At 49.8% G+C, this 18,975-nt stretch overlaps 1 protein-coding gene across 1 annotated transcript in view; it reads left to right on the top strand.

The window, feature by feature from the left end:
• Positions 1 to 14,500, top strand: part of SERGEF (secretion regulating guanine nucleotide exchange factor) — a 235,063-nt gene extending 220,563 nt beyond the window's left edge. Inside the window, 2 exon segments of the mRNA XM_042904399.1 lie at positions 14,137 to 14,382; positions 14,385 to 14,500. Coding sequence (XP_042760333.1) covers positions 14,137 to 14,382; positions 14,385 to 14,476 — 338 coding nt within the window. The 3' untranslated portion in view covers positions 14,477 to 14,500.
• The last annotated feature ends 4,475 nt before the right edge of the window (positions 14,501 to 18,975 follow it).

Raw genomic sequence — 18,975 nt, 5'->3', positions numbered from 1 at the left:
AGAACTCCATTTGCTCCCTAAGCCCAGCCCTCCCCCAGGCTCCTCCACCTCATAAATGGCACTACCGGCTGCCATCACTCAACGAATCCCCGTCACTCGCTCCCTGTGTCAATCCGCCAACAGGTCCAAACACCCTACTATCAGAGTAGAATAAATCCGTCCATTTCTGCCCATTCCCCTGCTCCCAGCCCACTCCATCCTGCCCCCTCACGCCAGGTCCTCTGCCAGGCAGGAGCCTCCTGAAAGTCTCCCTGTGTTTCCCCCTTCACAGAGCAGCCTTTTCAAACGTAAGTCAGATCTTCTCACTCCCTGCTTAAAACTCTCCAGTGGCTTCTCAGCATCCTCAGGATAAACTCCTGACTCCTCACCAGGCTTCCCTTCCCTCTCAAGGCCTGCCTCTCCCCAGCTCTCTCGGCCCCACACACATAGAACGGGCAGAACTTCCCGCTCTGGGATTTTATATTTATCATTGCCTCTGCCTGGAAAGCTCTTCCTCCAGGTGCTTGTAGACCTGGCTCCTTCTCACCCTGAGGGTGGCTCAGAGGCCACCTTATTGGAGAGGACTTCCTGACCACCTGTCCTTTCAATCATATTATTCCATTTTCTTTCTTTATAGCTCTTTATCACTAGATGCATCCTGTGGATTTGTGTCTGCTTGCTTGTTGTTGCCTCAGTAGAATGTACGCCCCTGGAGGACACGGGCCTGTGTCCTGTTCACTTCTGTATTCCTCCTGCTAGAGCCGTGCGTGAACCTTACGGGCACTCTTATGGGAGGAGTAGCTCATGCATTCACTCTGCTGGATAAAACCATAAATAGATAGGTGGAGCACAGAGGACCTAGGGCAGTGGAACTGTTCTGTCTGATGCTATAATGGTGCATACATATCATCGTATATTTGTCAGAGCCCATAGAATGTACAGCAACACCAAGAGTGACCCCTAATGTAAACTGTGGGACTTTGGGCCCCAATGATGTGTCAAGGTGGGTTCATCGATTGTAACAAATGTACCACTCGGGTGCGGGCTATCGATAGTGGGGAAGCAGTGAGTGTATGGAGACCGGGAATTTTCTGTACTTCATGCTCAGTTTTTCTGTAACCTGAAACTGCTCTAAAAAAATTAAAGTTTTCTTAAAAGGAAAAAAAAAATACATTAACGTAAATTTAAAGGATTAATCCCTTAGTTTTTTCCTCTTTTGTACTATTGTATTTTCTTTCTTTCTTTTTTGGCTGTCATGGAGTTCAATAAAAATTTGCTATCTGAAAAAGAGAAGATAAGTAAGAGACAGGCTCTATTCCCAAAGGGGTTTGATCCTTCTGAAGAGTTGGCATGTGTCCCTGACCTAGCACTCGTACTGTGTGGGGGCCTAGTTGCCGTGTACCAAATACATCGACCTGAATTGGGTACAGCACCAAACACAGAGCAGACGTTCATTAGTAAGTGATTGGAAAGCAAGGGAGAATTCCTTCTCAGGTTTGTGTCATCCAGTCGTGGCTCCTCTCTAGAGCCCTAATCTTCTGATCTGCCTATAGATTCTTCTGCCCCAGACCCTCTCACCCCTACCCCCACTGTTGTGCTAACGCCCAGCCTCTTCTCACGCACACTGGTGATTCCCAGACAGGCACAGGGAGGAGAACAGCGTAGAGAGGCTCTGTTGGTGACCAGGACCCAGGAATGGCAGCAGTCCCACTGCCCCTCGTCCCAGAGCTGCATCTGTGCCCCTGCCCCTCCTCTAGTGCCCCTCGGGGATTTCTGTGTCCATTCAGTAAGACAATAATGGAGACAACTTGAAAGTTCTGGCCAGGTCCAGAACAGAAGCACACAGCCCAGGCCAGGGGATGCAGCATAGCTTCTCATGCACGGTTTAGGAGTCCGCAGACCGGGACTCCAACACAGCTCCTGTGGCCTCGGCTAAACTGATAGAGGCCGCCTCCAGGACAAGGTATACGTCCAGAGGGGTGTATTGTCTCTAGAGAGCTGTGGCCAGCTCTGGGAACACACTTAAAAAGGGATGATGGCAACGTGGAACCTATTGAGAGGAGGGTCCCTGGCTGGCTGTGAGGACAGGCCAGCAGCTTGTCACCTCCAGTGAAGAAATCGTAGTACTTGAAACGCTTACCAGGAATTGAACTCCAGAGCTGCCACCCTGTGCCCTTAACACTCCACCCACCAGGTCCAGACCCCTGCTGTCAGGACCGGGCTGCACACCAGGCCTACTCATTTCAGGACCTCTCTGTGATCACAGAGTGTGATCCCAATACCGTCTTGCCAGGGCTGCTCTGTTCAACGGGATGGAATCATGCAAAAGCCCTGGCACCATCCGTGGCCATAGTAGGCCCTCGAGAGGGTTAGTTGCCTTTTCTCTTCCCTCTCTCAGTGCAGCCAGGAAGCCCAGAAAGCCAGCAGTTCCACAGAGAACACAGCACTCAGAAAGACAGTCTGGGGGGAGGATTTCAGTTGTTTATAAAACAGGCCAACACGTTTCCACCTCGTAAGTTCTAAATCCATCATTCCTAGCTCCCTAGATCTAAGAATAGTCACCCAGTGGAGCCAACATGCCACGTGCCACGGCACGCTCTCTGCGCAGGTGACTGGGAAAATGTGGCCACGGCAGCCCCGGCACCTCCTGCTCCGGGGTGGGGGGAAGTGGGGGCAGAAGGCTGGCCTCTGCCTCTCCCAGCTGAGCTGTTTCTGAACCTCTTCCAGACTCTCATGTTCTCTTCCATGCAGTGTTGATCCAAATACCTTCCTCACTGAGCTGCTCCAACCATCACATGCAGTGCCCGAAGTGATGCAAAGGGAGAGGCGGAGAACAGTGGGAAGGTGTGTAGGTGAGGACCTCAGCACAATACTGCCCCGCTCTGGGCCTCAGTTTCCTCTTACGCAACGGGACAGAGACTGACAAAGAACTGGACAACTTTTTGAGATACGGGGTTTTAAAAGAGGTTCTAAAGCAGCCCCAACATTGCAGCCTCAGAATAAGACTGATGAGGGTAAACCCAGAAACTCAGTACGTTTCTGTTTATCATCTGAACCAAGGCCATTCGTCTGTCTTGTCGGAGGGAGCCAGCCTGAAGGCCTGGGGCCTGCTTTCGGCCTCACCTTCCTCCCTCTCATACACATCTACACCCACCCACACCGCCACACAAGCTCTCCATGGCCAGAGGGACTTTTGATTTGTCTCACCCCAGACTCTGCCCACCGTAAGAGGGCCCGTGCCAACTGGGGGCTCGGAACCTCCAGCAGAAGACCACCTGCTGCTCTTCTGGGCAGCCTCCTAGCCATCCCAGCCTTCTTCCTGATAGTGAGCTGCAGTCGGCCTACCCATGGCATCTCCTCCCCACATCCTCAGGTTCTCTTTTGCCCCTTCAGGAGAGAACGAGGCAGCTCTGTTATCTCACTGGCCATTTATTCATTCAGTTCATTCGTTCGTTGGCTCATTCATTTATTCATTTGTTTGTTCATTCCCACAACAGGTATTTGAGTACTAATAGGTGCTGAGCACTGTTTAGGTGCTGGGATATGGCAGCATACAAAACTGAGTCCCTTCTTTTGAAGAGCTGATAGATAAACAGCAAAAAATAAATAAATAAAGCAGATGAGGAGACAGAGATGGGGAGGGTTGTAGACCGCTATTTCATACAGAGTCGTCAGGGAAGGCCTTTCAGATAGATAAGGTGGCATTTGAACAAATACATGCACAACATGAGGGAATGAACCTGTGGATATCAGGGCAAGAGCATTCCAGACAGCAGGAATAGCAAGTGCAAAGGCCCTGAGGTGATTACTGTTTGAGGAACAAGAAGTCAGTGTAGCTGTTCTGATGTCAGTAGGGTGGAACACATGGGACTTGAGGTCGGAGAGGAAGCTGTTGTTTATCTGAGTAAGAGGAGAAGCCACTGGAGCATTCTGAGCAGAGCAGTGCCACGTCTGACTTGGGTTTTAATGGGATCACGCAGGCTCTGTGTGGAGGACAGATGACGAGAGGCAATAGAGGCAGCAGAGGAACCAGTAGGAAGCCCTCAGAGTTCTAGTATAAGGTGATGGGGCTGGTGAGAAGTGGCTGGTTCTGGCTATGTTTTGAATGTTACCTTCCTAATTCCTTCTTCCAGAGGCCCTCATCTTTTCTTCCATGTAGACACCCAGCCCTCCTTCTCCTTGCTTTCAGCCTTCACCCCATCTCCCCTTCTCAATGCATTCTCAGCACTTCCATGGATCCTGGTCTGGAAGGGCCCCTAGGCCAGCCTGCTTCCACTTACAGCCTTCCCTGAGGCAATTTGGGCCACAATCCCAAAACTTCCCTAGAGGGATTCTGTGGGTGAACAGCTCCACTTTCTGATCCTGGAACGGCTCTTTCCTGCTGCCTCAGCTCCTGCCTGAGGGCGTCATGGGCCCTGGAGAGTGATGGATAGACTGGTTATTGAAAGGGTCCTGCACTGTCAATGCCTCTTCCCTCAGCCTGGCCCTGTGAGGCCATTGTCCTCCCAGCCATTCTCATGGCCATTCTCTGTAGGAATTGCTTTTCTGGGCAGTGTGACTGGGGACAGAGACTTGCAGCTCTCTGTTCTTGAGGCCTATGGCCAGCGGGCAGTTCTGGCCACAGACGAGGGAATAAAGGCAAGCAACCAGGCATACAACTAAGGTTGATGGCACCCAATTTCAGCATTAGGGGTGTTCCCCTTCTTGCTACTCTCTAGACAGAACAGGGGGCTCAGAAAGACTAGATGCATACATAATCTGAGTGCCTGTCCCATGTGCCTAAGGACTACTTGATGAGTGTGCCCTGTTCTCAGCACCCAACTCCAATCCCAGCTCACAGACTGGTGAGACAAGTGCAAATATAAATACCTGTAGAACCAGGAGGGGTGTGGTATGTATGCTTAGAGGATTCTGGGTACTAGGAGCTCAGACAAAGTGAAATTAATAGCCTTCCCACAGCGCAGTGGGACCCAGCCCTACGCTCAGCCACCATTCACTTCTGCAGCAAAAGGATGACACTGGGATCAATGAAAGCAGCCCAGAGTGGGCAGATTTCAATGGATACCCTCTATTTAAGACTGGTGAACTCCTGGAGCGCCTGGGTGGCTCAGTCGGTTAAGCATCCAACTTCAACTCAGGTCCATGAGTTCAAGCTCTGTGTCAACCTCTCTCTCTGCCCCTCTGCTGCCTTCTCTCTCTCTCTCTCTCTCTCTCTCTCAAAAATGAATAAATGCTAAAAAAAAAAAAGTTAAATAAACCTTAAAAAAAATTGGTTAACTCCTACTCATCCTTCAAAACCCAGCTAAGAATGAACCTCTGAAACTTTCGGTGACACCCATCTCCTTTCCCCAACAGAACATACCGTCCTCTCCTTTATGCTACCTCTGTCCCTTAGGAATACTGTTATTTTTTAAAATATATTATTGTCAAGTAAGCTATAGTTTTGTGTTTTCTTTTTTAAATCATCATCCTTTGTTACTACTTCTTAAAGTATTTGAACAAATGACAAAATCTTGGCCACCTTTCCCCTCCATTTCTCCCTCTGTTGCTCAGAGATTGTTCACAGCTGGGGATGTATTCTTCAAGATCTGTACCTATAGAGATATATAGGGGATCTACATAAATTGAATCATACTCTGTGTTGTTCTGCAACTGATTTCCTCTCTAGAATGTCTTAGATATCTTGATGTCAGGCCATAGAAAGCTATCTCATTGTTTTTAGTAGCTGGGTAGTAGGGTCGAGCCATCCTTTCTTTTTTTTTTTTAATTTTTTTTTTTAATGTTTATTTATTTTTGAGACAGAGAGAGACAGAGCATGAACGGAGGAGGGTCAGAGAGAGGGAGACACAGAATCCGAAACAGGCTGCAGGCTCTGAGCTGTCAGCACAGAGCCCGACGCGGGGCTCGAACTCACAGACCACGAGATCATGACCTGAGCCGAAGTCGGCCGCTCAACCAACTGAGCCACTATCCTTTCTTTAAACACTTCTCTATAGATGAGTATTTGGGGGCTTCCCCCAGTCTTTTGCAGTGAACACTGTTGTGTGTGGCTCCTTGTGCACACATGCCATTGGTCCCCATAATCATCCTTCTCTTGGTCGTCTTCCCCAGTGGACCGGGAGCCCCGGGGCAGAAACTGAATTTTCCTCATCTAGGTCTTGTGTCCAGCACAGGGCCAGGAAGAAGAGCTTCCACATAAATGGACTTGCCTGAGCAAATCATGACTGTTGAAAGGCCTGGGTGAATTCGGGGAGGGACTCTTGATTTGTCTCAGCCCAGACTCTGCCCACCGTAAGAGGGCCCGTGCCAACGGCCGGGGCTGTTGCCTGCGGCCAAGCCTGCGGGGCTGGCACAGAGCACTGGGAAAGAGGGATGATGCAGCCAAGAGGGACAGAGGGCTTGGAGAGCCAGCTGAGAGTCCTGGTCTTGGTCACCTTGGTGGCAGGAGACAGGAGGTTGTCCACAGGAGGACCTAGTCCTTGTGCTGTGCTTCAGCCTGAGTCCCCCACCCAGGCCAGCTGCCTCTGCGTAAAGGATAGAGTAGCTGTTGTAACTGTCCAGGCAAGAGAGCGTGAGGACCTGAACTAGACCCAAAACACCATAGGAGGCCTTAATTCTGGGTTCTTCCCTCGCCATTCCTTGCTCACAGCAGGACCCTAGGGATCACCCTGGCAATTATTGCCAAAGGGGTGGGATCCACGTGAGTTTGGTGGCTGGACACTCAGAAGTTTTTCCCAAATTTACCCAGCTCCAGGGCCAGCTGCGGCCACAATGACATTTACCAGCTTCCTGAATCCAGAGCCGTCTCTGTGAGGCTACTCAGACCTCACCCGTCCTTCTCTCTCTGCCTGGTATTGCAGAAGACCAGCCCCTCCTGATGCTCTCGGTCTTTGTGAGGCCTTTGACAGGAGACAAGGGGAACCATTAGTTGCCTGACTTTTCGCCCACATTCTTCCTCCCTTCCCCAGCCCACTAGATGCAGGAGGGGCAGGGCCTTATGCAGCTTCCCTGGGCCTGGGCCCCAATGCTCACAAGGGCTCAGTGAGGTCCGTGCTTCCTGCAGAGTGCTTCTCTCACCAGCTATGGCTCCTGCCTTCCACCACTGACCTTGTCCCCCACACAGGTGGGCTGCTACTCTGTACCTTTTCCTAATTACCTGGGAAGCAGGGTTTTTGCTAGAGAGGATAGTATATTAACAGAAGAGGCCCTGGAGTCCCAATGCCCAGGCTAGAATCCAGTTCTGCTTCTTACCTTGCACGGTTCACGCCATCTCTCTGGAAAACGGGGATAATGTTAGATTTTACCTTGCAGGCTTGTTGTGGAGATTCAGCGAACTAAGTGTTCATCACAGGGCCTGGCATACACTAACCATTCGGTGATGTTACTACATTTTCACACAGTTTGGCACTCGTGAATGAGCCTGAGACTTGGGAGTCAGGGATTCTAGTCCTGGCTCAGCATGGCTGTGTGACCATCAACAAGTTTTTTCACCCTTTGAGCCTAGTTGCGTCATCTGTAAAATGGAGATCATAACACCGGAGTCATAAATGGAGGTTGCTGTGGGGATTAAGTGACATTAGTATGCAATTGGGAAGTAATATCCCTAGGTGATAGCCTTCTTTCTCATGGTTTAAGATGGCAGCTAGAGCTCCAGCCATCACATCCACATTCCCAGTGAGAAGATAGACGAAGGGGCAACGGGTACATGCCATCTGTCTTTGAAGGCAAGGCACCATAGCTATTACAGAACATTTTGGCTTACAGCTCGTTCACACACCCAGCTGCAAGAGAGGTTGGGAAATGTAGTCTTCATTCCGTGGTTCAGAATGAAGCTCTACCACACTAGCTCTATCACACATGCTCGGGTGTTTGCCCCTCTTAGGCAAGGCCCTCCAGCAGAAATGTGTCCCCCTCCCTAGCATTGGGCTGTAATCCCAGCACCATAAGGCCCTCTAAGGACCCAGGTTGCCAAGAAGCTCAGGCAGGTGCCACGAGGCCTGAACAGATTTGAGTATTGTGTCTAGCCTGTGCCAGGACCCTGCCAGTCCCTGGGTTCCGCTGCCTGCAGGGCTCTTAGGCTGACGCAAGTGTGGTGGGCTGCAAGCCCATCACTTGTCACGGCCTGGATGAGGCCAACTCCATTGAGCCCCATGATCAGGGGGCCTGAAGTCTTAAGAGGCTAGGGAATCCCAGTAACTATGGGCTCTCCACCCAAGGCCCAGCCATGTACCTCAGGGCCAGTAAACCAGGTCTGGATCAATCAGGTGGGTTTCAGTTCCTCAAGGACCTGGTAAGTGCCCGGCACACTGCAGAGAGCCCTCTGTAAAGCCAGGAATGATCCTATAACCTACCTATTTTGAAAATTGGGTGTTCCACATTCAAGTTAGCTTAGGGAGAGGCCTACCATAGGCCATTCTCCTTCCTCTCACTTCTGCATGAGAAGGGCTTGCGTAGTAGTAGCTTGCTGAATCCAGAGGGCCTTCCCACCTTCACTGTGTCCCTAAAAAGACCCTAAATGAGGCTGGTTGGGGGGGCATATGAAACCGATTCTCAAATGCTGGAGGGGCTTCAGTACTTAAAGGTCTTGCTGAGAGTCCCTTCTGTTCAGGGCACAGCTCATCTTTCTTTCTTTTTTTTTTTTTTTTTTTTAGTTTTGTTTTTTTTTTTAACGTTTATTTATTTTTGAGAGACAGAGTATGAGTGGCGGAGGGGCAGAGAGAGAGGGAGACACAGAATCTGAAGCAAGCTCCAGGCTCCGAGCTGTCAGCACAGGGCCCAACATGGGGCTCGAACTCCCAAACCGTGAGATCATGACCTGAACCGAAGTCAGACACTTAACCGACTGAGCCACCCAGGCGCCCCAAGGCACAGTTCATCTTTCACTTTCGAAGTTCAGCAGCCTGGTTTTTGTTTTTGTTCTTGTTTTTTACATAGGAAGTTTGTTTAAAATGTTCAGAAACCCCAAACTTCGTGTCGTTCCACCCAGGCCTTCCCATCTGCTGGTGCCCGTCCTCTCCTCCGTGCCATTTGACACTGGCACGGCCTTTCTTAAAGCCTTTTCCTCCCCTTCCTGTGGTCTGCGTCATACGTGGGTGTGGGCCGTCACCGTGTGTCGGGCACTGTGCTGGGGCATGTCCACTTATGCAGTCCTCCTCCTAGCGACCTTATGACGTAGATGGGGACAGAAGTACCATTATCGCGCAGCCATTTGGTAGCGTGGGACCCGGGACAGCGGAGCACAGTCCACAGTAAATAGTGGACATTGTATATGTATGCCAAGGGCTGGCAAAGTGTGACCCGCAGGCCGGGTCTGAGCTATGGCCTGTTTCGTATGGCCTTGCAAGCTACGAATGGTTTTTAAAGGGTTATAATAAAGAAGAATATGCAACAGAAACCAAATGAGGCTCTCAAACCTAAAATATTTACTATCTGCCTTTTTAGAATAAATTTGGCAAGCCCTGGTATGTAATATGCAAAGTTAGTGCAGATTCTGGAGCCACACTTCCTGGTTTCTAGTGCCTCGCCTCATCCTCTACGAAACGAGAATAATCTACGAAACATGGCTGCCTCACAGGGTTGTTGGAATTAAATGAGATAAAGAATATAAAGCACCTGACTTCGAGTAGGCTTCTTTGGAAGTATTGGGGGAAGAAATTTCTGGCCCTTTGCCAGACTTCTCGACCCAGTGGGCATGAAAGCCCTGGCTCAAGGCCTCTGGCTACCCCGGCCCCTCAGAGCGTGTTTCCTTTGGCAGGAGGAGAGGGACCTGCCAGCTGCCCGTTGTGCCGCCTCCTGGTGGTAGGTCAGCTCTGCCTTCCTCCCACCCCCATTCCTGCTGACCGTCAGCTGGTGCCACTCACCAGGCCCGGGCGCGAAGCCCACGCCAGGTGCCGAGCAGGGCCCAAAGGTACCAAGCCTCTTCCACTCTCCCACTTTGTGCCTCACGTCAACTTGGCCGAAACTCCTGCGTAACCATAGGAGCTGCGGCCCGGGGCTTATCTTCTCTGTGTGCATTTCCTCGCTCGTGGGCCAAACAGGGAGACATCTGTGTTTCCCCAAACCCAAACTTTTGGCCAGTGATTGCCTTCCTACCAGGGAAAAGGAAAAGGGAAAGGAAGGGTAATCCCTGGCCAGCCAGCCTCCCCCTGTGGAAGAGTGGTCTGGGAAACAGATTTTCAGTGGAGAAAGGGTGAAATGTAAAGATAGAAAAGTAAATAAGATCGTTGAAAAATCAAAAAGAATACATTCTGATCCAGATAGGGATGGGCTTTCAGTTCTTAGAAGCAGTAGAAGAAATTGTAAGAGATCAATGAAGTTTACTACAAAGAACCATAAAGCTTATGTTTTATATCAAAAGACCCAAGACAAAGTTTTAAGTCAAACTAAGAAAAAAATATTTGTGCTAGATATGGCAGAGAAAGAATATTCTAAAAATAAAAATCTTTAAAACAAGAAGGCTCTTAACATAACAAGAAGGCTCTTAAGAAGGCTCTTAACAATAACAAATATTTACATAATACTATGTGGCAACTTCCATTCTAAGTATTTTACACCTACTTACTCATTTAACGCTTATAAACAACTTTATGATAAAGGTACTATTATCCCCATTTAACAGATGAAGGAACTGAGGCACAGAGACACTAAGTAACTTGCCCAAGGTCACTCAGCTAATAAATAGAAGAGCTAGGATTTGAACCCAAGCCATCTGGCTCTTGGATCTGAGCACTTAAACCCTTGTATACTAAACAGGAAAAAGATATGAAGCAGACAATACACAAAAGAGGAAATACAAATATCTGAGTAACGTAAGAATTATTTTTCAGGTTTTTAAAAAATTTTTTAATGTTTATTTATTTTTGAGAGAGAGAGAGTGCAAGCAGGGGAGGGGCAGAGAGAGACTGAGACACAGAATCTCAAGGACGCTCTAGGCTTGGAGCTGTAAGCACAGAGCCTGGCGTGGGGCTCAAACCCATGAACCATGAGATCATGACCTGAGCTGAAGTTGGACGCTTAACCGACTGAGCCACAGAGTCGCCCCTTATTTTTCAGTTTTGATGGCAATAATGTACAAATACAAACAATGAGAAATCTTTTTGTGTCTTCAAATTAGAAAAGATTTTTTAAACATTATAATGAGCACTAAATACTGGCAATGCTGGAGTAAAACGGAAACTTCCACAGATTGCCATAGTTGTATTCAGGTGGCCTTTCTGAAAAATATTGTGGAAGCATTAAAAACAGTACTCAGGAATCTCAAAAATGTCGATACCAGTTGACCAGGAATTCCCATTTTAAGAATCTAATTTGAGGGGCGCCTGGGTGGCGCAGTCGGTAAAGCGTCCGACTTCAGCCAGGTCACGATCTCGCGGTCTGTGAGTTCGAGCCCCGCGTCAGGCTCTGGGCTGATGGCTCGGAGCCTGGAGCCTGTTTCCGATTCTGTGTCTCCCTCTCTCTCTGCCCCTCCCCCGTTCATGCTCTGTCTCTCTCTGTCCCAAAAATAAATAAAAAACGTTGAAAAAAAAAAAAATTAAAAAAAAAAAAAAAAAAGAATCTAATTTGAGGGAAGCAATTAGGTAGAAAAAGATATGTGTGCAAAGATACTCACAGGAATATTATTCAAGTTATTCAAAATAATGAAAAACTCAAAACAACCTGCATATCTGTTAATAGGATACAGGTTAAGGAAATTGTTGAATCTCCATAATGGACAATCAGACAGTCATTTTAAAGAAATTTGTTTAATAAAAGATATCGTAAGCAAAGTGAAGAGACATGCCATGGACGTGTGGGAGAAGACACAATGCATAGAATAGCAAAAAAGTAGAAAATAATACATCAAGAAAACTCACAAATCGATTAAAAAAAAAAAAAAAGACAAACAGCCAAAGAGAAAAACAGGCAAGAATGTACAGAGGCAATTCATAAGAGGAGGCGACTCAGGGCTATAAATGAAGTGATGCTCCCTCTCACTAGTAGTCGGGGAAATGCAGATTCGTTCATTGTACTTGTCAGAATAGCAAGAGTGCGAAGGTAAAGATAGAGGGAAACATTCATATCCATCGCTGATGGGACGGGAAGTAACTGCAGCCATTGTGGCAGCTATTAGCCATATCTAAATCTAAACGTGTGGCTCCACTCCACTCACGTCTGGGGACCGGCCCTGCGCAGACGCCTCTCCGTACAGGGAGACGTGCTCAGGGGTGTTCATGGCAGCGCTGTTTACAATAGCGGCAATATTACTCTGAAGTACATGATATTGTACATTATATATTGTGTAAGAAGATAGCAACAATTATCATCATCAAAGAACTGTCCATCAGAAGGGGAATGGATAAGTCAAATAAGATTTATACATATGGGGATACTGAGCACAGTTAAAATAAACGAACTTGATCTGTGTCAGCTCGGATAAATTTCCAAAAAGAATACTGAGTGTAAAGGGCACGTGTTATAAAGATAGATATTTCAACACTATTTATATAAATCTTTAAAACAGACTAAAAATGTTACATGGCATTTAATGACATATGTGTAGAAAGTATAAAAGCAGTAGCAAACACCAACTTCAAAATAGTGGCTCCTTCCTGGGAGGAGAAATGGCTGGAGGGCAAGAACGGGAAGCAGGGCTTAAACTGTTATCTTACTGGTATATTTTCTTTTTTTTAAGGGAAGCGTTGAAGCAGATATGTTGACGAATGTTCTAAATCTGGATGGAGTATGTTTCTTTCTGCTAAGTTATTTCTTGTATCTTTCTGCATATTGAACTATTTCAAAATTTCAAACAAATTATTTTTAATTTTCTTTTTGAATCCTTTGCAGTTCTGTGGAAAAATATTTGTGTTAGTAAGGGACAAAAGCAGAACAAAATATACACAAATATTTACAAACTTCACAAATTAAAGGTTTAAAAGAGATTATCTAAAATATTCATAGTAGTGCCAAGATCAAAGTCTGCTTTTTTCTTTACACTCATCCGTATTTTTCATTTTTTTTTTTTTTGTCAGGAAGATGTGTTATTTTTATAAATTGGGGGCAAAAAATTTTTAATGACTACAAAAAACACGAGTGAGTTTAGGCCCTAGGAAAGGGTCTAAACCTAGGAAGAGATGCTGTGATGTGTGGGGGCATCATGCTGGTCTAGAGACTCTGGCTGTATGACTGTGTTCATTCAATCTTTTATCTCATCAACGAGCCCTTATTGAGCACCAGCTGTGTAACAGGCTAGAGATACGGCAGTGAATGAAACGTACGTGGTCCTTCCCTCCTTGTAGAGCACATCGGCTAGTGAGGAGGGGACAGTACACACATGACTACACAAGTCATCTATCCACCACAAAGTGCGAGGGCCCCCGTGGGGGTGAAGTCCAAGGGCAATATCAAGAATCTAAGTTAGATCGAGTGGCCAGGGAATCTGGCCTCAGAACGACATTTAACTTGAATTTAAAAGATGAGGAGGTCTGGAGCCCATTAAAAAGAGGACCTCAAGAGAAAGAAGGCTCCACAAGGCATATGTAAGGAATGGAAAGAAGGCAGGGGTTTTGGAATGTAGTGAGGTGGGGGGAGAGTAAGGGGAGGGCAGCAAGGTGGTCAGGAGCCAGGTCACTCAGGGCCTCACAGGCCAAAGAAAGGCCTTTAAGGGCATTGGAAGTCACAGAAGTCTTTTAAGCAGGGGAGTGATGTGATTAGATTTGCAGTCGTCAGAGATCATCTAGACGCTCTTTGAAGATTGGGGCAGATGGTGAGCTGCCCAGTTAGTCCCTTGGCTGTCGGCACGGCCCAGCACGCGGGAGAATGGTGCCGGGATAAGGGGAAGGCAGTAGAGATGGAGAGATGGAAGGATTTGAGCTATTTCTCTGGAGGAAGAGTCGGCAGGTCTTGGATTATGGGGTGGGGGGGAGGGAGGAGGTTACGGTGAAGGAAGGAGGAAGGCCAGGTTTGGGACAGGGACAGCTGTGGGGTGGCAGGAGTGAGAAGCACTGGGAAGGCTCTGGAGGGCAGGGTGGAAGCAAGGGTGGCGGGCAAGCCACCAAGTACGGTTGAGCTTTGGTCTTGTCACGTGGAAACCAGGGTTTAGGATATTACCCGTGTCCCCAGGTTGATTGTTTGAGCCCTGTTCTCAAAGCCACTTCTACAGCAGTCTCTTCTTTTCCACAGGAGGGACGTGCTACTCTTGGGGCTGGAACGAGCACGGCATGTGCGGGGACGGCTCCGAAGCCAACATCTGGGCCCCGAAGCCTGTGCCATCTCTGCAGTCGTCACTGGGACTCCTTGTGGGCTGTGGGGCTGGCCACTCCCTGGCGCTCTGCCAGCTGCCAGCCCTCCCTGCATTGGGCCAGCACCCCAAGGTCACTGGCCCTTCCCCAGATGCCGCTGAGAGTGCCAAATCTCAGGAAGCCATGGACAGAGAAACTGGAAGGAAAGACAACCAGAAACTTCTACTGAAAGCCTATCTGACAGGTCCAGAGATGGGGGGCTTGTGACAGAGGCCCTTTAATAAAGTGATTTTTTCCAACCCAAAGTGTTCCCAGAGAATTGCTTGGTCAGGTTGTGTGGTCGGCCTGAGAAGGGGGGCTGACCACAGGCCAGAACAATGGGAGGCGGCCGGCTCAGCGTCTGGGGTTCAAGGAGACAGACATCCTTCCTGCCCAGCAGATGGGAACGGGACCCCCCCCCTGAGGGCAATAACAAGAACCTCACTTGGTTGCATGGCTGGGGAGTCTGGCCCCTAAGCGACATTTAAACCGGAATCCCCAAAGGACATGGAAAACAGCAGCTCCAGCCTGTCTTTACCTGGTGGGGACGGAATACCCAGCCCCATCCCCCGTGGTTATTTTGGTCCAGCAGCCTTTGATTCGGCAAGAGAAACGGTTCCCAGGCCTTGCTCAGAGCAGCCAAAGGCCTCCCTGAGGTTTTATTCTCAGCGCCTGGAGCATTAATTTACTGATTCGAGGATTAGTTTGCAGGTGGATACTCGGATGGGAAGGAGTTCTTGTCTTGGTGACTAGAAGAGAGAAGGCCCTGGATGGGGGGGTGGGGGGGTAGGAAGTGGAGATGAATAAGTGGAGGAAGAGATAGGACTTCTGGGAAGACCCGACAGAGGAGGCACCTGGAACAGACAACAGAATCTAGAACCAGTGAACTCTCAGAGGATGGGTGTCTTCATCCGAGCCAGGCAGCACTCTGGAGCTGGCCTGCGTGACTAATTGCCAAGCGGTGTAGTTTCGGGTGAGGGACAGGCTGCAGCATAGGAAGGGGAGTCTGACCCTAACCCCTGACATCTGCCTCTTAGCCCTCCTTGCCTCTGGAGGAGGAGGAGGAGGAGGTAAAATGGGGTGTAGGCCAGACCACAGGCCCCAGGCCTCCCCAGGTGGCAGCTGTGACTTTGGGGGACATAGCACCTTTCTGCTGCCTCAGGAAACAGCTTTCCCTGGGGACTGTGTGGCAGTGTCACCAGCTAGCTAGTGGCCCATCCCACACCACCTTCCCTTTGGGACTCAGGAGAGGATTGGGCCTAGACCCGTGAGGGCTAGACTACGGTGGCTTCAGGAAGTTACACTCCCAAGATATCAGAGCTGGAGGACCTGTAATGACCTTCTCGCCTAGTGGCCTTCAAAGTGCATTTGTTAGAGCCCTAGAAGTCTCCTGAGAATTCGGTGGCCACCTGGCGGTCTATGGATGAAAGGAAGCCATGTGGACAAAGATCTGGGCCCACACCCTCCACCTTATTCACAGCAGCTTTATTTTAATTTATATTATATACTGGGCTCCACATAAGATTTCACTTGACAAGGGTTCCTTAAGAAAGTTTTGAAAACCATTGGTCTTATCCAACATTTTCATTATTCATGTGGGAAAACAAGAGGCCTAAAAAGGGGAAGGGACCACACACCTCACTCCTGGCTCAGTGTCCTGACTGGGAGGTGACCCGTCCCAGGCCTTGAGCGAGACCAGGGTGGGCAGATGAGGCTCAACCCTGGGATCAGGAGTGGGTTCGGCTCAATGGAGTGGGGATGAAGATAATCCTGAGCTCCCCAGGCCTGAACCTAGACATCACCCACAGCCGTTGGCTGACCTTGAACACCCGTGCATGGAGTCCTGCTCCCGATACTGTACCCAAAAAACAGCACTGCCCTGGCCAGCAAAGGCCTTGGTCCCCCACCTCCCAGAACCAGCAGAGGCTACGACAGCCTCTAAGCACTTCCGCAGTGGGAAGAAGGACATCTGTGCACTCTGAGCTGGTCTTGCCAAGGTTCCCATACCCTCGGATCTGGAGAAATTGGATGGTCCAGAGAGGACCACACCGGAGCAAGCCCACAGTTGCGGGCTGCCCGCCGCCGTCCTACACACAGTCCAGAAAGCAGTCCCACCCTGGAGACTACTCAGGCCCACACCTCCCAGACAGGCTTTCTACTCACGAGCAGCCGACACACGTGAGCTCACAGCATGCCAGTTCAGAGTTCCCTCCTGCCTCCCTCAGCTCCTATAGAAGAAACCCCAGTTCCAAATCTTCTACTGCTGAGCCCTAGTGCCTCTCCCGAGGCCACCTGTAGGCACAAGAAAGAAGTGTCTTGGGGCTCCTTCCCAGCCTGAAACAAGGTCAGGGGTGCTGGCTCAGAACGTGACTCAGACCCTTCTTGATAATCCACGCATGGAAGAGCGAATGGCCCCTGGCACTAGATGCCACCACAGACAGCCCTGTCACCGGAAGTCCCTCCGTTCTGCCCTTCCTGCAGCGGCAGACAGGCTTTCTCTAGGCCCGTTCACTGGATCTGATGAGTGCCTGAAAGCTCAAGGGGCTGTCCACAGGGTCGCCCAGATTTTTTTCTGGGCCCTTTGATTCCCATGGTCATCCTCAGATTTGTAGATGTCCGAGCCCCTCATTCCAAACAGACCTCAGCTCTTCGAGAGTGAGCGATCGGGTCTTGGTCGGTTCTGGAACCCTTCACCAAAGATGGGCCCTGATACAGAGGAAGTGCCCGGTAAATGTTAACGAATTGGTGTGTACACCTTCAGGGCCACCAAGGGGGTAGGGAGGTTAAATGAGGGGATCATGATCCCCTCACACCCACCTGTCCTCTGTGCTTATCTCTTACAAGTGTGTGATAACTGTGCTGTGCAGATTATGACCAGCTGAGAGTTAATGTCAGCATCCCCCACCTGGTTAGCTAATGAGCCATAGAAGCCAACTTGAGTACCCACTCGTTTTCTTTACTTTTTTTTCTGATAGAGGAAGTAGATTGGCCTTTGTATTCCTCCCGTAAGGGGAGGGGGAAGGAAAAAGAAGAGGGGAGTGAGCTCCGCCATGTGCTCACAGCTCTTGGGCCTGGCCTCTGGAGTGATTGTGTGTGGTCACCACATTCCAGGTGTTCGTGGGGTGTTTGCGTCCTCACCGACCTACCACAGGCTCTCCCCTCCTGGTCACAGGCACCCCCTCTCCCCTTGATACCCCCACCACCTTCAGTCCCAGAAGGCCATCAGGCCAGGAGGCCAAACTAGATGAGACTGTGCTTGCAAGGTGAATCGGGGCCTGGGGCTCAGAGGAAAGCAAGCCTTCCACCCTGCCCCCAGGCACCTGCCACTTCCAAAGCAAGACCTCGTGATGGATGGAAATTGGGAGTTGGAAAGTTAGGAAGTGGTGGGACCATAGAGGGAGGGAGTTCCAGGTCCTAAGGTGCATGTGTGTGACCGCTACGGGCTCAGACTTACAGAGCAACTGAGGCACAGAGGTGAGAGAAGAGGAGAGGTGGCCAGGAGTGGGGCAGGGGGCATGCTGGCCAATAGAAGGAGCTTCAGTTTCCCTCCTAGGGCAACAGGTGTTCAGGAAGGAGAGTGAGGTGGCCAGATGTGTGTGTAGAAGGTTTCAGCGGCCTGTGAAAAGCCCCCCTCTGTCATACCCATGGCGCATCATGAAGGAGGGCAGGAAGCCACGTCCTGAGCATCCTGGGATTCAGGATGAACCTCTCTAGTGTTCCTATTCCGCTCCTGCCCCAAGAAGGCCCCAGTTGGCTTGAGACAGCTTCACCTGAACTCTGGAGTCAAGTTTGACTGGGTTAAAATCTTGGCTTCGTCTTTCATTGGCTGTGTGGCTTTGGGCCAGTTGCTTTACCTCTCTGCACCTGTCCTCTAGCTCCAAAATGGGCAGAGTGAATTACTGTGGGCTGTCATTAGACAATGTTTCCCAGCTGCCCCCCGCGCAGATGCTCAGTGTACGTCAATCCCCTTTCCCCATTAGCTGGTGTGTCCCGGAAAACCCACATTGTAAATGGCTTTGTGTGAAGTCCACTCGAGTCCACCAGAGAGGCACTTCCCCCAAACTGGATCCCAGGTAGAGTGAACGTGACCTTCCCTGCAGCAGCTGAGGCTGTTTGGCTCCCACATCCTGATAGTTATGAATGGCTGTGACATACACGGTGTGCTCTGGCAGCTCTATGGCCGCGTAGCCCCTTGGGCGGAGGCCTTACTGTACTCACTGCTCCACTGACCCCCAGCCCGTGGTTCCCGGACCACACAGGATGGAAGTTGAGGCAAAGGCTTTGAGGGGACAAGGAACAGTGAGATGAGACTTCAGCATCCACCTTCGGCCTCCCACCTGCCCATCTGACGGCTGACTCAGGCCATGCTGGGGGCATCAAGGGAACTGAAATGGGAGAGAGACACCCACTTGTTTCTGGCCCTGGGAAGATCATTCTCTGTGGACCTCAGCTCCTCATCTGTAAAAGGCTCGGAGGTTGACTACCATGATCATTAGATATTTTCCCACCTGAATATTCCTGGATTCTCCAATGGATAAGGAAAGGATAGGAACCCCCAATCCCCACTCTATCCCCCATGAGAAGCCAAGTGAGTAATCATCACAAATCAAGACCCCTGAGGGAGGGCTCCTCCCCTTCAAGATGCCTCCAGGCTGAGAGAGATGCATGGGTGGTCTCACCAGCTGAGCCAGCAGGGTGCAGCTGGGTAGGGCACCCGGAACTGTCGGTCAGCCCCCTGCCT

The sequence above is a fragment of the Panthera leo genome, chromosome D1 (genome assembly GCF_018350215.1).
Source record: "Panthera leo isolate Ple1 chromosome D1, P.leo_Ple1_pat1.1, whole genome shotgun sequence".
Taxonomy (NCBI): Eukaryota; Metazoa; Chordata; class Mammalia; order Carnivora; family Felidae; genus Panthera; species Panthera leo.
The sequence above is the reverse complement of the archived record's forward strand: the minus strand, read 5'-3'. Positions and strand labels throughout refer to the sequence as shown.